The sequence below is a fragment of the Rhineura floridana genome, chromosome 19 (genome assembly GCF_030035675.1).
Source record: "Rhineura floridana isolate rRhiFlo1 chromosome 19, rRhiFlo1.hap2, whole genome shotgun sequence".
Classification (NCBI taxonomy): domain Eukaryota; kingdom Metazoa; phylum Chordata; class Lepidosauria; order Squamata; family Rhineuridae; genus Rhineura; species Rhineura floridana.
Window position 1 is genome coordinate 25,948,374 of NC_084498.1, and position 23,026 is coordinate 25,971,399.

At 45.7% G+C, this 23,026-nt stretch overlaps 1 protein-coding gene across 3 annotated transcripts in view; it reads left to right on the forward strand.

Annotated features, from left to right (window-relative positions):
• Positions 1–23,026, forward strand: part of OSBP2 (oxysterol binding protein 2) — an 89,566-nt gene that overhangs the window by 55,884 nt on the left and 10,656 nt on the right. For all 3 annotated transcript variants that reach the window (XM_061602643.1, XM_061602644.1, XM_061602646.1), the window contains 4 exons: positions 16,797–16,989; positions 17,951–18,074; positions 19,779–19,845; positions 20,598–20,762. In XM_061602643.1, coding sequence (XP_061458627.1) covers positions 16,797–16,989; positions 17,951–18,074; positions 19,779–19,845; positions 20,598–20,762 — 549 coding nt within the window. The remainder of the gene's footprint in view (positions 1–16,796; positions 16,990–17,950; positions 18,075–19,778; positions 19,846–20,597; positions 20,763–23,026) is intronic.

A 23,026-nucleotide genomic window follows, 5' to 3' on the forward strand; every position in this document is an offset into this window, starting at 1 on the left:
ACGTCTTGAAAGTAGTTAGTTGTTTGTTACTTGTAAGCTTCTTGGAGCCTTTGGTGTGGCTCAGAGTCAGCTGTATTTTTCTTGTTTGCTGTTGTAAGATTAGGTTGTAGTGGTTTGATTTCATACTGATTTGGTTTTGTTGTATTTATTGGTTTAGTTGTTGTATGCCGCCCTACGATCCCTTTGATGAAGGGTGGCCGATTAAGAGCAAATGAAATAAGCCATCTGCCCATTCTGTGTCGTAGCTCAGGATACATGAGATAACAGACTGTGGAGCACGTTGTGTGTTGGAAGTAGTAAAACTCTTGTGGCTGTAAGATTTCTAAAGTCTCTTAAGCAAAATGTTATTTCTTCGAGAGCCATCTGTCAGTTCCTTCTGAGTCAGTTGACTCTGAGCTTGTCCAAATCTTGGACCTTGGCATCAGATTTTCTTCAATGCCTGTTAGTGCCGGTTAGACATGCCCACGTGGGCAGGGCCCTGACTAATTTAGGAGCTGTTGCTTGGGGAAAGCATTCAATATTGGATAAGATGTACCAAGTTTACGGATATTTAGATTATGGTTTTGTATTTCTGTTATTAGGCCTTAGTATGATTTATTAGCGTAATCTTTGCATATTGTTATTAATATGAAATGTTTGTTTGGGTGATTAATATTTATATGACTTTATGTTTTGTTAATTCACTAACAGTTACAAACATTTTTCTTGAAATGCTGCTGTAGTTTATTATGTAAACTTTTCTGATGTTGTGAGCAGCATTCAGAATGTTTTACCATGGAAAAGAGTCATACAGATAAGCTGATGAGGACGTCAGCCTTCGGCCCTTTCAGTCTGTCAGTTGCTGCAGCCTTCAAAGAGGAACCCATGTGGGTCAGGCCGCTGGTTGGAAAAGGAAATGCAAGTGGTTCAAGCTAGGATGCCAACATCACAGGCCGCAGGCTTCCCGGTCCAGACCCTGGGCATCCTCTTATGCACCATCTCCTGTTGTAAAACTCACAGATCTGTTGCATTCCCTCCTTCAGGGCAACTCATTGCCATAGGAAGCTTACTACTGCAGTGGTAATCAACATGATGCACTGCAGTTGTTGGACTCCAACTCCCATCAGCCCCAGTCAGCATGGCCAGTGGTCAGTGGTGATGGAACATAGTCCAGCAACATCTGGAGGGCACAATGTTGGCTATCCCTGCACTGACTAGGGCACTTCTCTCCTGAAGTGGTGGTGGAGACTTGAACCTTGCCAACACTTGGACCTGACAGTTTTATATATAGACTTGCCCGCTCATAGGAACACTGAAAACTGCCTTACACTGGGTCAGACTGTTGGACCATCTAGCTCAGTATTGTGTGCACTGGCTGGCAGCAGCGCTCCTGCATTTCAGATGGGTCTCTCCCAGACCTACCAGGACATCCTGGGAGTTGGACCTCAAACTTACCAGATGCTCTGTGGCTGCTCCCCGTAAGTTTTGGAATTAGGAACCTGCTTTATACCCAGTCAGACAATTGGTCCACCTGGCTCAGTATTATCTACACTGACTGGTGGCGGCTTTCCAGGGTTTTAGGCCAGGGCTTCTCCCAGCCCTCCCTGGAGATGCAGCTAGGGATTGAACCTGGGACCTTCTGCATGCAAAAGCAGATGCTCTGCCACTGAGCCACGGCCTTTCTTTTGCCTTGTGCTTCTCTATAACGTCTCCCACAGTTTTCATTCTCTTCTTCCTCGCTGATTCCTCTCCACACCCCAGTGCTTTCCCCACAAATCAGAACAGATCCAACAGGCCTTTGCTTCAGATTAGCATTGGGATTGGGGCTCTGAGAGGCTGGAGTTCAGTTAAAAGGTGAGTGCTTTATTCTACTCACACCACAGTTAGAAATAAAGGGGGGAAAGGACAGAGAATACTCCGAAAGGCATGTCAGAGATGTGAGTGGGCTGAGTGCTGTGTTTGGGATGGCCTAGTGGATACTTAACTGGGAAGACCATCTGAATGTTCAGACGTTGGCACCGCAGAGGGGAAGAGCCTTCTTTCTTGAAACAGATTTAACTGTACGTGCGTGTGTGTGTATGTGCAAGAGAGAGAGTGTGTGTGTGTGTTTTCATTAATGCAAAGTCCTCCTGCATTCATTATCCGATTATGCAAATGCCACAAAGAAGAGATTTGAAAAATCGGAAGTAAAATGGGCTGTGCATCCAAGGATACAATAACTCAGCTGTTACCCTGACATGTAATTTCTGGATTAGATGTGTAACTGAGAGCAGCCTTTGCGTCACCTTGTTCTCCACCAGTGTTGGCCAACTGTGGCCGTAAAGGCTGTTTGCATTTATTGGCTTAAATGCATCTCTGACCCTGTGCTAAGTGCTCAGGGCAAGTGACATGAATTTCTTCATTTAGTCCTTATAGGAAAATGACAGTCTCCTGTTCCCCAGGAAGTTGATAGCCCACTGGTCATGCATAGCACATCTTTCTGGGATGTGCACTGTTGCTAAGTAGCAGTGGAGGCTGGCCCATTAGGACAGATTGGGCACTGTCCCACCAACTTCAGTCTGCCCTCAGCCAGCCCCCAACTGCTTCTCTTCTTACGTACAACCAATCGGGGTGACTCCGCCTGCCATTGGCTCTGGCTCCATCTATTGTTGGTCTCTCTGCCATCTGCCCTACCAGTCTCCATGGGCACCAGCCACCACCAATCGAGTCTATAGCCTTGCCCCACCCCCACTGCTGGCATCAGTATCCTAAATATCACAGCTGTCCGTTTCAACACATCTTCCTGCCCTAAACACACACACAGAGAGCTGTTTTACCTAAAGGTCCTTGCAGCTTGGGACAGGGGTCACATGAACTTCATTTCTGGAGCATGTAGCAAACTCTAATGCCACGGGGCAGCGTATTAAAAAGGCTATCGTTGCCAGGAGAATAAACACCTGGAAGATTTGGGATCCATATTTCTCCGTGGCGCAGAGTGGTAAGTGGCGGTAACGCAGCCAAAGCTCTGCTCATGTCCGGAGTTTGATTCCAACGGAAGGAGGAAGTCGAATATCCGGTAAAAGGGGTCGAGGTCCACTCAGTCTTCCATCCATCCATCCGTGGTCGGTAAAATGAGTACCCGGCATATGCTGGGGGGTAAAGAAAGGCTGGGGAAGGAACTGGCAATCCCACCCCATATATACGGTCTGCCTTGTAAACATCGCGTCACCCTGAGAGTCGGAAACGACTCGCACTATAAGTGTGGGGACACCTTTACTTTTTTATTTGGAGTTGTTTGCGTGAAGTCCCAGTGGGCTCTACCAGAGCCTATTCCACCGCTCCTCCTTCCCTCTGTGGTCCTTTATGGGTTGGGGTTTTTTTTCTTGTTCTTATTCATTAACTGCACTGTTATGTAAACAGATACCAAACCGATGAAAAGTATACATAGGAAAAAAGTCCTCTAATGCCAGACTTCAGGCTTTACAGGCTCCATTTTATTTTTCTTACTGAAACCCCCATAATCCACCAACCAAAGGTTGGTGCAAAAGACACATACTTTGGAATTAAAGAATTCCGAATCCAGTAATATTCCCCAAACGGAATAAAGCTCAAAAATCCACCCGTTTACTCCAAGCTTTCTTCATTTCAGCAGTATAAAAATTAGGGTTGGGGAGTCATTTTGTTGCTGCTGTTAAACAGCTGGGAATCAGCAATCCTTGCCTATCCTCTGCAAATTGCCCAGAGATCCACCTGCAGGTCCAGATCTGCTTTCCTACCCACTCCTAATGTAATCTTGATGCCTTGATTAGGATAATTTTGATTAGGAAATGCAATTAAGTTAGGCCAGGACACATCCAGGTCTTCATTGTTCAGTGTCTATATGCTGCAGCTGTCTTGTGAAACAATGCCTTGCAAAGCCTGTGCAGTAATCCATAACGTCAGTGGCGAAGTATCTTGGGGATCCCAATCAGACCAAAGCATTGTGGGTAGATAAAAACCTGCTTGGCAGGTATGGAGCTTCTTTCAGAATCTGAAATATATCATGCCTCTTTTTCTCTCCCCGTTGCCCGGGAGGTTATTTACTGAAGCTCCGTCAGATGTAGAATTACCTGATTTTGTAATGGAATTGTCTCCAGAAAAGAGTATTGTTGCATTTCGAATATTGGAGTGACTTTCTGAGTGCGTTCTTGCCACCTTCTTTGACCTGAGAAAGACCCTCTCCCTTCTCACCGATATCAACATTTCTGTGTTGCCTTTCAGGGCAAGCCGCTCTTGAAGGTGGCTCAACGTAGGTGATTAACAACATAAAATCATTATTTTTATTTATTCATTTCTATACTGCAGACTCATATTATATATATATATATATATATATATATATATATATATATATATATATATATATATGCCTACACGGTGTACAGAATCTAAATTAAAACCAAAACAACAAATAAAACTATTTAAATACAGTGATAAAAGCAGTTTAAACAATTAAAATGCATTTTTAATTGTCCAAGGCCAGAGGGGATCTGTGAAGCGCTTTGCAGCCGATAGTTTTATATATATTTACTTTAAAGTTTTCACTAGAGATGTTCCCTGTCCCCCTTTTATGTAGACTTTCCAGCTAGTGATGCTTCTAAAGACGCTGGTTGTGCAGGGTTTGTCCAGATGTTAAAAATAGATGTAGAAAGACATAGGCTGCACGCACACTATGCATTTAAGGCACATGGCTTCCTTTGAAGAATCCTGGGAACTGTAATTTGTTAAGGGTGCTGGGAATGGTAGTTCTGTGAGGGGTAAACTACAGTTCCCAGGATTCTTTGGGAGAAGCCATATGCTGTAACTAGATGGTGTGTATGCAATCTTAGACTCATTCATATAATGTCAGAGCAAATCTAATCCCATGTCTATATATAACGGGCCGGGAGGGTGGAGTACATTAGTATGCCAACAAAGAGGTTCCCCCCCCCCCTTGGAATAGAACATGATAGAAATGATACTATAATAATCTTGGCTTCCTCATGCACACACCATTGAAATTAAGGTCTAAATTAAGAAAAGAGTCAGTGCGTCTGGGCTGAGCAAGAGTTGCAGAGAACAGCCAGGAGCTGCTGCGATGGAAACTGCAATCTGGTGCGGAGGTGGCGTGGGAGGTGTTTCCCAATACGGAGGAACCAATTTAAAGGGTAAATTACACAGAGTATTCCAACAATCCCAGGAGGAAAAAAAAACCTTTGGATGACTTAGTAGACAGACGGCATGGGGAAGCATCAATGGAGTTCAGTAGATGAAGCTGGTCTGCAAGTTTCATAAAGGCTTCTCAGGGTTCGTTGAGTGGCACTGGAAACAGATTTCTGGCTGAAATGATTTGTGCTGCTGCTGCAAGCCTCAGTGGAATGGACATGAGGGTTATGGGTTGTACCAGGGGGCAGGGGATGGACAGACCGTTTCTGTGCCCTCTCTTTTTTTTTTTCCTTCCAGAGTCTTGAAATCTTCAGGTTTCGTTTTGTGTTCTGTTCAATCAGTTTTGTACCTCTCATGGGTGTGCAGATAAACTGATATATAAGAATTGGCACCAGCGATGTGAGTTTTCTGGAAAATGTTGAATTCAAATTTTCCAATTCAATTTTTCCTGGAAAATCAATGGTACCAATCCATAGGAGTAATTTTGACAGGTTAATTTGAATTAGAAAACCTTCCGCATTTAGTGGTATATGGAGCTGGTTCTGATCCTGGGAATAGCATGTAGCCATCGATAGCCATATCCTGCATGAAACTGTCCGGTCCCCTTTTAATGCAGCCTACGTTAATGGCCATCGCTGCATCTCATGATAGCAAATACTCCAGGTTAGCAATATTTATATTTATAATAAGAAGTATTTCATTTTGCCTGTCTTGAATCTGCACTGAGAGTGGTGTGGCGTAGTGGTTAGAGTGTTGGACTACGACGTGGAAGACCAGGGTTCGAATCCCCACACAACCATGACGCTCCCTGGGTGACCTTGGGCCAGTCACTGCCTCTCAGCCTCAGAGGGAGGCAACGGGGAACCCCCTCTGAATGCCGCTTACCATGAAAACCCTATTTATAGGGTTGCAGTAATTCAGAATCCACTTGAAGGCAGTCCATTTCAATTTCATTTTATGGTCTGTCCAATCTCATTCTCTCTCTCTCTCTCTCTCTCACACACACACACACACACGCACACACACACACACAGGTCCAGAATTTAAATATTGGTATATCATATACAAGAGAGCCAGTGTGGTGTAGTGGTTAGAGTGTTGGACTACGACCTGGGAGACCAGGGTTCGAATTCCCACACAGCCATGAAGCTCCCTGGGTGGCCTTAGGCCAGTCACTGCTTCTCAGCCTCAGAGGGAGGCAACGGGGAACCCCCTCTGAATACCGCTTACCATGAAAACCCTATTCGTAGGGTCGCCATAAGTCAGAATCGACTTGAGGGCAGTCCATTTCCATTTTGAATCTGCACCATTCAGTTTCATTGAATAACCCTGGGTTCCTGCATTAAGAAAGAGGGAGAAAAACTTCTAATCAACTTTCTCTGCTCCATGCATAATTCTTTACTCCTCTATCATGCCCTTCATTCTGCTTCTTTCCTAAGCTACTGTTAGTTGCAATTTGCAATTTACATAGACCTAAGCTACCCTCCCTCAACATGACAACCCTTCCTTGTAATGAAGGATAAGGCTATCAGTGGCTACTAATCTTGATGGGTATGTTCTCCTTCCACTGTTGGAGACAGTATGCTTCTGAATACCCGTTGTTTGAAACGGCAGGAGGGGAGAGCGCTGTTGCACTCAGGTCCTCCTTGCAGGCTTCCCATTGGGACATCTGGTTGGCCACTGTGAGAACAGCCTGCTGATCCAATAGGACTGTCAGGTTCTCAGGACGGTAGCCCCAGCCCCCAATCATTTTGGTTGCCATTTTATCCTTTTTGGATCTGCAGGACTCTGCACAGTATTTCATCCCTCATTCCATGGTAGTTCTGTTAAAGTGCACTAAAAATAGCAATCCCTGTTTCCCTTCCTCCTATAGCATTAATTTATTGGTTTTTAAGGCATGGGGGGGGAATCTCTTTTGGAAAGCTTTGGCTGTGCTGCTACCTTGCCATCCGTCCCCCATTTTTACTTGTTTGTGTAACGGCCGCAAAATGGGCAGGCTGTAAATGAATAGGGTTGTAGGAGCAATGATCCAAAATGGGAAATGCAATGTGAGACAGCAGTGCGAGACTCTCCTCATTATCGAGTTTGTTTCTGTTCTGTAAATGGTTTCCACACCAAGTAGTCAGGCTTCCTGCAGCTGATCACAGGCAGGGAGTTCAATCTGTATGTTAGGAAGGGTGTGAATGGATGAAAGATCACATACCAGACGATCTTTTTGTCGAAGGAAGAATCTTGGCAGATGCTGCTTCTGTCCTAGCAGATGGGTCATGGAAGAATCTTGCACCTGTCAAAAATCCGCTTTCTATCTACCTATTTAAGGAACCAGAGATTGTCTTCTATGGAATTGAACAGCCTTGGAGGGAAAGGAGATCAGATAGGCAAATGTGCTGGTTAGAACTTGTCACCTAAGGCATGTCTGCGTGCTCTGTCTTGTAGAGTGATGATAAGATGGCAGAGAATCCTGCAAACTCACTGACAGATGCTTACCTACTGCCTCTCAGTGAATGCCAAACAGTCAATGTTCAGTGGTAGTCACGTCAGAAAATGAGTTGCTTTCACACCCGGGGATCCTAACAATCAGAGAGGAAATACTGATCTAATCAAATGTTCATCACTGGTGCCCTGTGTGTTGTCCTCAATGATTTATCAGGAATGCTGTCATTTTCAGTAAGTGGTCCTTGAAGTCATGCTGTGCAAGGAATAAGGAGCTCCTGTCTTCTGAGTGAGGGTTTTTTTGCTATAATCTCAGGCTTGCCTATTGTGTGCTAGAGGGTTCCCCTCCTTTTCCAAATCCTACAGGCAGATATTTATAAATCTGCTACTTGATGTCAGAGAATCTTGGATTTTATTTTAAAAACAAAAAAACTCAAAGCTTCTGATCCTAATGATGGTGAAAAGCACAAACATCATCTTGGCAACTTTCACTTGCGGAACTCACACTGTTACAGGTGCCATACAATATTAGTTCCACACTTGTTATTGTTGTGCCCCGGCAACGAAGGGTTTGCTGGGGTGATGTTTCTCAGCAGAGAGTTTGAGAGCATCTCTGCATTAAGAACTGCCGCAAGCTGAAGCATGCATGGGGGAGAAGGGGTTGTGTGTGCGTGCATGCGTGTGGGAGGCCAAACCTTGTAGGAGTTCTTTGCCCCTTCATTGGAAATCCAGTTTCATTGACCGCCCACAGACACAGTAATTGCACCCGTGAAGGATGTGCTCAGAGAGGCTTGTTTTGTAAATAAGATCCACTGAGCAGTCCAAATACTCCTCCCTCCTTGTTATAAGATGTTCCACAGCAATACTCGCCTCCTCAGCCATCCATCCTGTATGTTCTTGATAGGAGTGGGGAGGGTCTTTTTGGCAGCTTAATTTGCAGCTTGCTAATGAATGTACTTCCTTTTTTAAAAACAACAACACCCAAGTAGATTTTGGATACAAGTGATATTTTTTTCACTCTTGCATCCAACGCTGTGTGTTGACAGACAAGATTAAAACAGGCCCTGTTAACACAAGCCCCACAGAAGGGATTTTCTATTGTTCCTTCAATAATGCTCCATTTCTGCTTGTAGCAATTGTGGATTAACAACCCACCCCCCATATTCCCTGCCAAAAAAATAAAATAAAAAGCATTTGCAGGATTCTCACCAGGGAGTCAAGAACATCGCTGCCATAAGGCTCTTTGTTTCAGTTGGTGCACCTGGATCTTTTCCCTACAAAATATATCTTCCCCCACCCCCATTCCAAGTTTAATTTATATGTATTTTTAAATAATCTCTTGATGCTTGCATTGGCTGCAGAGAAGTTGCTTTTATTACAAAATAAAATTGGATGGGACTACTGGATTCAGTCTCCCTATCCAGAGCAATCATTTAATGCAGGGGTGGGAAACTTTTTCAGACCAAGGGCTGCATTCCCTAATGGGGGAACCTTCTAGGGACCACATGCCAGCGGTGGGCAGGAACAGAGGCAAAAAGTGTTGCTCTTACCTTTGTAGAATAGGCTGCATTCCAGCCTTGCAAAAGCCAGCGGTTTCTACACATGCATCTTCCCATCCTCCATGAAAGGTACCATGTTGGCTACCATTGGCCTAGTGATTGTCCCTGTTAGCGTCCTGGAGGGCCATTTGAGGCCTTGAATGTCTGAGGCTTCCAGTTCCTGATTTAAATGTAATTCAAATAGGAGCCAGGGGAGACTCTGAGACATGTTTTCTGCACTCTTAACCACCCTAGGCTCCTTAGAGGAATGCAAGGATGTAAATTGAATGGATAAAGAAATGATTAACTTGTAGAGTGGACAGAAGAGGCAAACAGTGACATGCCGCTATCATCCTGCTGTTTGGAAAGGTGGGTGGGTGCCTGGGCGGAGTTCCCTGTGTTAAGGCACTTGTTTTGCAACCGGCCCTTTTCTCCAGCTGAAGAGTTGCCATAGAAGTTTTTGTTGTTGAATAATTCCTTTTTGGGGGGGGGGGCAGTGATACTGCGTATTTGTCATCTCACTTCTCTTGTGAGTTTGCTGGGGAGAGGAGGAAAAAAAATTCTGTTGTGCAGCCCCAAATAGGCTGTAATTGGAATCACAGCTCTTCCGAAAGCATCACATGCCTCCCAGGGCACTGTGTCCTAACTTTGCAGTTTGATTTGTGCTGGGGGATGCTTGCATATTTCTATGTAGCCAGCTCTGTTAAGGGGGCTGAGAACTACAGTTCCTGAATGGGAAGGGGGGATTCCCTAGGGATGCTCTCCGTGTGTGTGTGTGTGTGTGTGTGTGTGTGTGTGTGTGTGTGTGTGTGTGTGTGTGTGTGTGAGAGAGAGAGAGAGAGAGAGAGAGAGAGGAGAGAGAGAGAGAGAGGAGAGAGAGAGAGAGAGAGAGGGCCTACATTGCACCCCTTTGAGGTCAGTTGCAGCAAACAAGAACAAGGAAGGGTTTGCAGTAACATACACATCAGTTAGATCCCTCGAGCTTGGCCTTGGGGGCACTGAGACGGAGATCACAACCATTCAAAAAGGGCTCTCGTTTCATTGGCTAGATGTTGAATGTGTTACTTGGGAAATCACCGCCTAACCAAAAAGACTTATGTGGAAGAGAGACAGCAGAGACTGGTAAGGACTCCACTTAGACACGTGCACGTCCACTTGAACCCTGCACAACTTAGTTTCTTTTGTTATTATTATTATTGACATAAAAGGTCAGGGTCATACCTCTTTTAAAAGTATGGGCAGATATGGTCAGTACTGAAAATATTTTGGGAAGCAAAGTACTCCTAAGAGAATTTAACCTTATTATTGGGAGGCTTGTGGCTGTTCTGCAGAGCCCCACAAGCAAAAGCCAGACAGAGCCTGCTTGTTTCTCGAAGCCAGGTTCATCCTCCCTGCAATTTCAGGGTTTTAGGGTTGCATTCAGCCAAGTTCTACCCATAGCAGAGCCACCGAAGTTAGTCATGCCCATTGATTTCAGTGGGTCCGCTCTGAGTAGGACTTAACATTGGTTAGAAACCCATGCCCTTTGTGGCATTTGTTCTGCTAGTCAAGTATCAGAACCTGGCACTGGGGTTCGCCTCCAGATCTAGTCCAGCATCCTGTTCTCACAGTGGCCACCCAGATGCCTCCTCTGGGAAGCCCGCAAGCAGGACCTGAGCGCAACAGTGACTCTCCCCTCCTGCAGATGCAAAGGAGATCTCACAAGCCCCATGTCTGACCACCCCTGCTTTCAGTCATGTTTAATTTTGTTTTATTAAAATCTGGTGTTAGCTGCCTTGAAGGACTCTGTTGTTGAAAGGCGGGACCAAAGTATTTTAAAAAGAGAGAGCAGGTTTACTACCCCATTTTTGGTTGAGAAGGAGTTCTGTCGCAAGTTTCATATGTGAAGGAAAGGAAGTTCTAGGGCAGTGCTGGAAATATTTTGCATGTTATGGTTATACACAATATGGATGTTTTCGAAGACTGGCAGTGGCAGAAACAAGGGCAAGTCTGTGCCCTCAAGAGCTTACAGTCTTCAATCAGCCTCCCCCAGCCTGTTCCCTCCAGCCAGCATGGCCAGTGGTCATGGATAATGGGCATTGTAGTCCAAAATAAGTTGGGGGGATGAGATTGCGGTAAGCGGATGTAGATAATCTTCCATCTTCCCACACTATGTACACTGTGAATGAGACTGGTTTGTACTCCCCCCCCCCAATAATCTATTCCTCCTTGCAGGTATTTAGGAAATGGCCAAGTGGACTTGTTAGTGTGAAGGTGGAGGGGATTTTTTTTATGACCTCCCCCCCCCTTTTTTAATCTCAACCCACTCGTGTGGAACAGCTAGCTCGGTTAGCTGTGTTGAGACCACAGGGCTTGCTGATGTCAAAAACTAGGAAACATTAACCATGTTCTTGGTCTGGCTGCTCATTTCTTCCACTCAAAAGGTGTAAGAGTCCCAGCTAACCAGCGGAGATTTATTCTAGGAGAAGCCCCTTTGTTCTCCAAAGAGGAGGAAACAAGGCCAGATGCTGACTAAGAAATGGGCCTTTTGGAATTGATTTTTCTGTCTAGTGCCTTTGGTTAATTGGACTTAAAAATGAGGCCCCTTTGGCTCGGTTTCATCACACACAGAGGAACCGAGTATAACAGAAACTTGGCTTTAAGGGATTCCTTGGCCCTCTTCTGCTTTTGTAGTGTGCAAAAGCGAGCTTTGCTCAAGCAGCTGGTGGTGTTTTATTTATTTTATTTAAAAAATTATAAACCATTTAAAGTTTTTTAAAACATGTTGTGCAAAGAATATAAAATAGAGAACGCATGATAAACATAAGATCAGAAGAAAGATACAATATAACAATGACAACAGACATTTTTACACATTCGCAGTTTCCAGCAATGTACTCAATCAGCAACAAAAAATACGGGACAGCTTGCATGAAAAGGTTTAGCATGAGCTGACAACATATTCAGTGAAAAGTTCCTTATTTCCAGAGTGTTCCAAAAAGCTGGTGCCACCACACTAAAGGCCCTGTTCTGGGAAGCTGCAAGAGGCAGGAGTTTGTACAATATTATCATCATCATTTATCATCATCATCCTTAATTACCCACCCTTCACCAAAGGTGGGTTACAACAATAGAGAATTATCTTCTGAAGAATGAATGGCCTGCATCAATGGCTGATAGGGGGTAGATTGTATTGCCTTGAGCAAGGGAGCAAAGTAAGAATTTAAGAGCCTTGCTGGATCAGACCAACGGCCTGTCTGTTCCAGAATCCCATTACCCACAATGGCCAGTGAGATGCCTCTGAGAAGCCCCGAAGCAGGGCATGAGCCTAACAGCCCTCTGCTGCAGTTGTTACCTAGGGATTGGTATTCAGGGGCACAGTGCCTCTTACCCAGGATATAGCCATTGTGTCTAGTAGCCATTGTTAGCCTTATCCTCCATGAGAGGCGAGTTGGAAATGTCAGCTTTAGCCTGAGAAGTGCTTGTGTACTTCAGCAGAAAGCATCTCTTTGCAGCAATAGAGTTATTGTCCAGACAATCTCCCTCCTCCTGCTATCATCCCCCTCTTCCTTACGAGAGGATTAGCATTCTCTCTCTGCATCTCACACAAAGGAGGATTACAGGTGCTGGCATTGTGTACACTTGTCACAGTGTAAGCTTCTGCTTACCATTTATTCATTTCATTTCATTTATATCCCACCTTTCCTCCAAGGAGCTGAAAGTGAAATTAACAAGACCTAGGTTAGGCATGTTCATTAATCTCAAATGGGTCTACTCTACGTAGGACAGACATGGGATACAACCCTGTGGCCTTTTCCCACCTTTATTGCTGATACTAATTAATATGCATTCTTTTATTAGTAAGCCATTTCTCCAAACATTTGTGCCCAAAGAAGCTTAACAAGAAATCAGCTGATCAGCCATAACTATTACAAACATAACTAAACGAAACATGACATAGACAATGGCAGGTATCAGCGTTCGTGTCAATAAGTCAGTACAATAATACTTCAGTTTACAAATGAAACTTCCTTTTCTCTGTCCTGAATCTTCCAACATTCAGCTTCCTTGGACGTCCATGAGTTCTTGTGTTATGAGGAGAGGGAGAAAAACTTTCCTCTATCCACTTTCTCCATGCCATGAATAATTTTATATATAGCACGTATACCATATATATCCAACACTGGAGGTATTCAAGAGACAGCTGGACAGCCACCCATTGGGGATGCTTCAGTTTGGATTCCTGCATTGAGCAGGGGCTGGGCTCAATGGCCTTATAAGTCCCTTCCAACTCTATGATTCTATGATATATAAAAATATATAATGTGCATTTTATATATAAAGTAAAGGTGTCCCCGCACTTGTAGTGCGAGTCGTTTCCGACTCTTAGGGTGACGTCTTGCAACGTTTACTAGGCAGACTGTATATATGGGGTGGGATTGCCAGTTCCGTCCCCGGCCTTTCTTTACCCCCCAGCATATGCCGGGTATTCATTTTACCGACCACGGATGGATGGAAGGCTGAGTGGACCTCGACCCCTTTTACCGGAGATTCGACTTCCTCCTTCCGTTGGAATCGAACTCCAGACGTGAGCAGAGCTTCGGCTGCGTTACCGCCACTTACCACTCTGCGCCACGGAGGGTCTTGCATTTTATACATAGCATCTTGTATATCACATCCCAAATAAATAATAATGATACTATATTATTATTATTATTAGTGGTAATAATAAATTCATGCGATTAAAAATCTTCATCTCCCTACTGATGGCACCAGTCTGCCTGCCGCCTGGCAGATTGGTAATATGGAAATTACCAGCTGTCCCCAGTGGCAGGGGAAGGAATGTTTTCAAATAATGCATTTTGAGAACATCGCCTGTAATTACAGAGTTTCATTTAAGAGCTTGCCATAAAAGGGCCATTATGGGGCCATGGAGGATTATAGAACAAAAGAGATAATTGCAAATGGCTGCAGAGATGCTTGTTACAATGCACCCCTTTTAAATGTTATGCAAGATAAGGTGCTGGTGGAAAAGAATCTCAGCATAATTTGTAGCTCAGCTAGGATGTGTATGAAGTAACCTAGGCAGCCACTAATACATTGCTCCTCTTATGCCACGTCTCAGCGGCCCTCTTTGAAGGATCCCAAATGGTTCCAGCAATCAGCGTCCAGCATGAGAGAGCTGCAGTTCTTGCTATGTCCACTTTGCCATGTGGCTTCTCTGCAAGGCTGGCCCAGGGGGTCAGTGTTTGCACACTCTGCACTAACTGCCCATATGCTACCAGGCCAGGTTCAAGGTTCTCATGTTGATATACAAAGTTCTGAACAACTCCAGGATACCTTAAGGCCCACCTGACCCCTTATATACCAGCTCGATCATTGAGATCATCCAGAGAAGCACTGTTAAGTTATCCCCTGTGTTACAGAGGGCTGACTGCCCTCAGTGATAATTGACGCTCTGGAACACTCTTCCAGCAGAGACTCGGCAGGCATCCTCGCTTTTGACTTTCAGGTGTCTCTTGAAGGCTTTCCTCATGTCAGCAGGCCAATTCGGTTGTTTTGCATTTTTTAAAGGTGAGCCAGTCGTTTATATGATCGTTCTGTATTGTTTTTGATGGCATTTTATCCCTTTTGTAAATTTTGTTGTACGCTGCCCTCACATTTTCTATGAAGGTCGATCTATAAATGTTTTCATTAGTAAATAAAAATGATTCTTCCTGAAAAAGGTTAGCCATCCTTGATCTATACTCGCGCTTTCCAACTCCAGTGGGGTGGGGGTGAAAAGTGTAGTGGTATGGATGATCATCATCTGTGACGATAGGACTTGGCAGGATGTTTTGAAGAGGATGGGGTAAAGGGACTTCTGCCTCTGTCCTTTGCTCGCTTCCTCTGGGAAACGCAGGTGCTGACCAGGACTGTTAAGTGCTGAATGAATAGGAAATAGTAGTTTGTTGCTGACTAGGAGGCAAATACAAAACATCCTGTCTTTAGTCATTTTCAGGTCACCTTCTCCCCTGTGCAGACCTTGTTAAACAAGGCATTGCAGCCCACATTGTTATTTCTGCTGGATATTAATAGCTTTGTGTTGGTTTTTATTTTGTACGTCTTTGCTTTTAAGAGTGTGCGTGCGCGTATGTGCAAGAAATTTAAATAGGCTAGCAATTGTTTAGGAGTTCATCTTGCAATTCATTTCTACTTGTGAATTCCGATGCTGAACACTTGGAGTTGGAAATGGCTTGTTAGAGGGCTCTGCTTGCACATCCGTGTTTCCCCAGGAGCCTGACCTTGCCTTATTCCATCTGTAAAAAGCAGGGCTTTTAAACTGTCGATGCAGCTTGCTATATTGTGCCTCTAATTGCTACACGGGAGACTGCCGCTCTGTCTCGGTTCTGCTTGACTAAGAACAGGGAAAGGCAACTGGCAATTCCGTCTGGCTCAGGAGGGGAGAGAGTGTGGGAAGGAATTTGGATGCGTGTGCAGCCAGAGCATGCATATATATGCATACCCAGGGAGGGACTCTCTGCCTCAAATATCCAAACTCTGAACACGTGCACGCACGACATGCCCCAGTTGTGCAGCTATATATACTGAGTAAAATATGCAAACTCTGTTTGCAAGACTGTTTCTATTTAGAGGTTTGTGGCTGCAGATTTTGGAATGTGTGGGAGGGGCACATGAATAGCATGTGCTATGATGGAGTGCCATATCAGAGAACTATTTTTTGCTACAATAGCCTTAGACTGCGCATGTGTGTACATGTCCCCATCTGAACTGGTTGCCCTCCTCCATTGTCTCTTGGTGCATAATTCAACGCTTTTAGGAAATGGAGAGAGGGTGGATTGTCAGGCTGGTATTCAGTGCTGGTCCTACTCGGAGTAGACCCATTGAAGTTAATAGACATGACTCATGTAGGTTTGTTAATTTCAGTGGGTCTGCTTTGAGTAGGGCTTAGTTTATTTATTTATTTATTTTATAAGGTTTATATCCCGCCCTTCCTCCCAGTAGGAGCCCAGGGCAGGAAACAAAAGCACTAAGAACACTCTAAAACATCATAAAAGCAGACTTTAAAATATATTACAACAAACCATGTTTAAAAACATTAACCATCTTTTTAACAAAGCTGTAAAAAAGCAATTCCAGCACTGACACAGACTGGGATAAGGTCTCTAGTTAAAAGTTGAATGCAGCTCTCAGGATGGAGGAGTCTGAGAAGGGAAGGAGATGCTGGTCGGTGTACGCAGTGCTGATCTAGATGGACCAATGGTCTGACTCAAATACAAGGCAGCTTCCTAAAATGTCCTATGCAGTGATCATACATGGTGCATATGAACCAGGGCAACTTGCTTAGAAACGTAGGCTGACCAAAATCTTCAGGTAAGCCTGTAGCAGAGCATCTGCTTTGCAAACTGAAGATCCCAGCTTCATTTCCCAGCATCTCCAGGTCACCTGAACAGCTGGAGAATCGCTGCCAGTCAGTGCAGACAGTACTGAGCTAGACAGACCAGTGGGTCTGACTCAGTATAAGGCAGCTTCCTACACTCCTGTCTCCTGGAGGGCAGGGGTGGACTAGTCAGTTGGGCTTAATAAATCAATAATACTGGTCCTGCTTCTTCCACCTAGGACTTGTGCTGCTGTTTCTCCCTGTGCCGTTTCAGAGTTCCTGCAGTTCTGCCCTGCTGACCTCTGTCCTCTCGTTGCCTGCAGGCCTGCCGTGACTTCCTGGACTTAGCAGAAACCCACAGCCGTAAATGGCAGCGGGCGCTCCAGTATGAGCGCGAGCAGCGCATCCGCCTGGAGGAGACCATCGAGCAGTTAGCCAAGCAGCACAACAACTTGGAAAGAGCCTGCCGGGGAGCCCCGTCCCTCTCTACCAACACCAGCAGCCGCACGTCCAAAGGTGAGCCCTCATCTTTGGCAAGTAGCCCTCGCCCTGCCCCTTGGCTGTGTCCGTCTTTGTCTAGAGCCCTCCACAGAAAAGAGCCACAGCTCGGCGGAAGAGCATCTGCTTTGCACATAGAAGGCCCCAAGTTCCATCCCTGGCATCTCCAGTTAGGACTAGGAGAGGCCCTTCCCTGAAACCCTGAAGAGCTTCTGCAGTCAGTGTAGAGAATACTGAGCTAGGCAGACCAGTGGTCTGATTTGGCATAAGGCAGCTGCTGATCTTCCTGGGTTCCACCAACCTGTTGTCCTCCAGCAGTTTTGAACTACAACTCCCATCAGCCCCAACTAGCGCTCAACAGATATATTAATGTAGTCCTGGGATTTGCAGTAACTGCAATATGCAGTAATAGGCAAGACATTTCAATTTATTTATTATTTATATCCCACCTTTTCTCTTAGGAGCTCAACGTGGCTCTCTGCTTTTCCATTTTATCCTCACAACAACCCTGTGAGGTAAGCTAGGGTAAGAGTTGGTGACTGGCCCAAGGTCAGCCAGTGAGCTTTATAACCCAGTGGGTTTTAAACCCTGGTCCCCTGGCTCCTAGTCCAACATTGTAACCATTACACCATACTGCAGGAGTTACCAGAGGAATAGAATTGGATGCATTTGCTCAGTACACCTGTGCTTCTCGGGCCTACATGCTTCAGTTTTGTTGCTATACTGTTTTAGACACCTGCTTTAAAAAAAAAATTCAAGAAGCCCTGAGCAGACTTATAATATAGTTATATATACTCTTTTTTTAAAAAAAATCCTGTTTTCCCCCCCTGTGTTTTATCAGTTATTTTATACTGTTTATGTACAGCACTTAGAAACTTTTTGGTTAAGTGGCTTATATAATTTTTCCTAAATTAAATTTAAAAATGTGTTGGACATGGACGGTTTTTATTTATTTTGCTCATCCGAGTATTTCTCCCAGGAGGGAGCGTGCAGAGCGTGAAACCGGAAGCCAGTGATGAAGATGAGGAGACAGAGTACTTTGATGCCATGGAGGACGCGCACGCTTTCATCACAGTAGCTGCGGATCCGTCAGAGCACCACAGGTAAGGATGATGCACACACCCACGCTGGCACTATAGGGAAGGGCCATAGCTCAGTGGTAGAGCATGTGTCTTGCATGCAGAAAGCCCCAAGGTCAGTCCCCAAGGACATCTCTGGGTAGGGCTGGGGAAAGACTCCCTGTCTGAAACCCTGGAGAGCTGCTGCCAGTCAGTGTAGACAGTACTGAGCTAGATGGACCAATGTGCTGACTCAGTATAAGGCAGCTTCCTATCACAGTCACTCGCTCTCTAGCAGCTTCCAGACTGTCAGGATTTTGTGGACGGGATTCAAATGCATACTGGGAAATTTAGGTTTGCACAAAGTGGATTAAAGAGATCTGTCACCCTAGCGCAGTCTTTCCCAACCAGTGTGCCTCCAGATGTTGTTGGACCACAACTCCCATCAGCCTCAGCCAGCATTGCCAATGGTCAGGAAGATGGGAGTTGTGGTCCAGCAACATCTGGAGGCACACTGGTTGGGAAAGGCTGGTCTAGTGCAACAAATCCACTTTAAAGAAGAAAATATTACATGATAAAATGGGCTCAAAATATTGGAGAAAATATGCCATTAGATATCTGGAAGAATATTTGGCAAAAGGCAACACAAGTTCTCTTTAAATATGGAAATAAGGGGGAAATGTTTTAAGACTATGACTACATGGTATATCACTTCAGTACAAAAGTTTATTAAAATCCCACCACATGTTGGAAATGCCAAAAAGAGAGGTGTGATTTCCCCCACACACACACACATGTGGTGGGAATATAGCATGCCAAAAAATATTGAAAGAAAATTAAAAACTAAATAAAGAAGATTTTAGGTTACGGAATTCCTCTCCATCCTGTATTCTTTTTATTGAATTATATGGAAAGCTCAGTGGCATCAGAACATAAAGAATTAGTTTTATATATATGTTAGCTACATCAAGAATATTGTTTGCTAAGACATGGAGGTCAGTGAACGCACCATCCATTAAAGAATGGATAGAGAAATTTTGGGAATTTGCTGCTATGGCCAAATTAACCCACTGTCCCGGATTTAGACAACAAAAACGAAGGCACGATTGCTTTCAGATAAGATAGAATAGCCTTATTGAATATAGTAAAAATCAAAGGTTGTGGCCAAATGCATCTGTTTGTATTGCGCTAAGCGTGTTATGACAATGCTGTGTCTTCGGCAGGACAATATTGTTTATTAATGATAGCATGTTGTGCTTTAAGCTGAAATATTATAATGGATTATAAATGTTGATTATGTTGTATTGGAGGGGAATCTCAATATATTAAAAAAACCACCTCTCAGAGGAGCTCTTGGCATGGATAACAGACCTCTTTTAAATCTTGGCCATGTTGAAGGGACTAGGTTGGCTTTTCATTAACTGCTTAGAAGACCATCCCTAATGAATGGGCCAGTTGCATTCACCCTGAAGTAGGGAAAAGTACCGCCTCCCTTCAGTGCCTCCAGCCAGTTTGCTCGTCAGCTGCCTGTTGGAGCAAGCTAAGGGCTTTGGGCTCAGACAAGATGGCTGCAGCTCAGTTGGTTAAGAATGCTGTGCATTTGCATATCAGAACGCCCCTGTTTGTGACACTCCCTCAGTGGCACATTCTACAGCAGAAACTTCCGCCCTAGACGGGTCACGTTGGTGCATGGCATCAAGTTGCCATGCTCCGCCTCACTTGCCACTGCCGCCTGTGTTTCCTCTGCAGACGGACCGGCAGCAACATTAGTGGGGCCAGCGAGGGTCGTGCTGATGACTGGAACCTGGACGACAACGTAAGTGTATTTGGGCAGAGTTTGGCGGGGGGGGGGAGTGTCTGCCAGGTGGGACAAAAGTGCAAAGGGGACTCCAACCTATTGGCAGCATGCATGTCCTAAGACCCACAGGATAGAAGGGCCATCGCTCAGTGGTTAGAGCCTCTGCTCCGCATGCAGAAGGTCCCAAGTTCAGTCCCCAGCAGCATCTCCAGGTAGGACTGGGAATGCCCTCCTCTGAAAGCTTGGAGGACCACTGCCTGCCAGAGTAGACCATACCGCGCTAGATGGACCAGTGATCTGACTCGGTGTAGCAAAGGACCATAGCTTAGAGGCAGAGCATTTGCTTTGCATGCAGAAGGTCCCAGGTTCAATCCCCGGCAGCATCTCCAGGTAAGGCTAGGAGAGACTTCTGTCTGAAACCCTGGAAAGCCACTGCCAGTCAGTGTAGACAATACTGAGCTAGATAGAGCATGGGTATAAAATATAAAGCAGCTTCTTATGCCCCTGTGTTTACTCAGAGCCAGGTGTGGTATTGAAGACAGTTGGCTGCTCAACCCTCCTCAGACTCCTGACCCTTAGAAGAGTGTCTTTCCGTAACGATAGAGAAGATAGTTATTTGAATCAGCCACCAGCAGTTGCAATTTGTGTTAGGGGGAGATTGCTTTCATGTATGCAGTGGGGGGGGGATGGACAGGGAGCTGAAAGCCCCAGGATGCCTTGCTGGTTGACCAGCCCCTTGAACTCCCATTGTGCCTCTGCTTCCTTCCCAGGTCTTTGAGAGCTCCTATCCAGCCAGCACTGACGCTTCAAACAAAGATGGCGTTCCCAAGAAGAGGAGGCGGTCGCGGATCCCGGACAAACCCAACTACAGCCTCAACCTCTGGAGCATAATGAAGAACTGCATTGGCAAAGAGCTGTCCAAGATCCCCATGCCTGTACGTGCCCCCCCTACACACACACGCTCTAGTTCAAGGGTGGCAGAACTGTTTCCAGTCCAAGGGCCTGGGTAACCTTCTGGGGGCCAGATCCCAGCCAGGCAAAAACACTCAAGGAGGGTGTGGAGCAGGGCCAGTGAGGGGGCGTGGCCTGGGGAGAGTCTGAGGGCCAGGCAGAGAGGTCTGGAGGGCCGCACTTGGCCCCCCAGGTTTGAGGTTCTCCGTAGGCGCTCCATTCTTCTTTTGTGAGCTCTTAAGTGTGTGCCCTGAGTAGACCCCGAGATTCTCCTCTGGCCAGCGTGGCACTGGGGGCACAGGGCCGGCTCCTGAGTGCTGAGCTGTGACCGGGAGGATGCTTAGCACCTCCCCGTGTCTGAGAGGGAGCGAGGCTCATTGGTGAGCCCTTTATTTGAGCATCTAGGCTGCCCTAATAATTGGGTGTTAGAACAAATTAAACCAGAACTATCACTGGAAGCTAAAATGATGAAACTGAGGTTATCATACTTTGGACACCTCATGAGAAGACATGATTCATTAGAAAAGATAATAATGCTGGGAAAAACAGAAGGGAGTAGAAAAAGAGGACGGCCAAACAAGAGATGGATTGATTCCGTAAAGGAAGCCACAGGCCTGAACTTACAAGATCTGAATTGGGTGGTTCATGACAGATGCTCTTGGAGGTCACTGATTCATGGGGTCGCCATAAGTCGTAGTCGACTTGAAGGCACATAACAACAAAGGCTTCCCTCCATCACCAGGCTCAAGGCAGCAGAGAAAGGAGAGGGTGGTGAGAGAGTGGAAGCGGCAGGATGGAGGTTGGGGGATGGGGAGACTTGGGTTCATATCCACTAGGCAACCACAAAGCTTAAAAGGGTGGCTTTGGGCCAGTCGTTGGCTCTAAGCCTCTAACCTGCACCGCAGGGTTGTTGTGAAACCATCTGTGTTACCACCCTGGGTTCTTCAGGAAGGGCAGGACAGAAATGAGATCAGCAGTTTGCCTTGCACCGAGTCAGGCCAGCAGTCCATCTAGCCAGCATAGTCAGATAATTCCCAAGTTTGGGGGCTATTGGAGGAGAATTTGCTTGAGAGGCACCAAATAGGCTCCTCCCTACCCCCTGAAACAAATACCAGTTGCTGGACTGCAGCCTGGGAGGAAAGAGTTAAATTCCATCATGCTACCTGCTCTGTTCCCGTTACTTTTAAGCCCCCCAACCCCAAAAAACCAACCAACTGGTGCAGTTTGCATTTTAAGAAACCAGATTGTTGAATGCAAAGACGCATTTAAAGTTTCCTGTGATTGGCCCTAAAATGTCAGGCAGAGAGAGAGAGGCCTTTGCCGGCACCCCACCCCACCCCAAGCCCTGTAATAGAAGATGCTGGCAGTTAAAAATGACAAACTCAGCACCTCAGAGTAGTTCCCTGTCCCAGCCTTTGTTTTTACAGTAATGATAAGGCCACCCTTAAGGGCTGGTTGCGACCACTGAAACAGTCTGTGGCTGCCATGGCCTGTGTGACTGAGTAAGTTGTTTCCTGTTGAGAAAGGTGTGTGTGTGTGAGGGGGTGAAGCTTGGCCTTCAAAGGCAGGAAAGCAGCTCGGGGTTCTGGGTGTCTGGAAAGCCAGCCAAGGCTGGCAGAGTCCCAGCAACACAAGCCTTTGGCCGTGCCTGCTTTTGAAACAATCAGGATATATTTAATCAGGAAGTAATTGAATGCTTCCTTGTGTGTTTCCAAACTCTGGGAGCAGAGCTGCTTCCTGACGAGGCCCACACACAGCAGCTGTGGAGGTGCGCTTGCAATTGTCGATGTGCAGTTGTTTGTTGCCAGTATGCCAAGCAGGCTCCTTATGGAAGAGTCTGAGGCAGGCCAGCTGTACCACGCGGTCCCTTCTTCCATCCACCCTGACAGCCCTGCTTTGCCTAAGAATGTAAGAAGAGTCTGGCTGCTGGATCCGGCCAAAGGAGGCCTGTCTAGTCCAGCATGATTATTGTTGTTGTTGTAGTTGTTGTTAATAATGTTTTTAGTGAACCACCCAGAGAGCTTCAGCTATGGGGTGACAGACAGACAGACAGACAGACAGACAGACAGACAGACAGACAGACAGACAGACAGACAGACAGACAGACAGACAGACAGATAGACAGATAGATAGACAGATAGATAGATAATATCCTGCCCTTTCACCCAGTAGGAGCCCAGGGCAGCATGATTGTATATTAATGTCTCGAGGCATGTATGAGATATAATAAAACGGGCGGGGGGGAGTT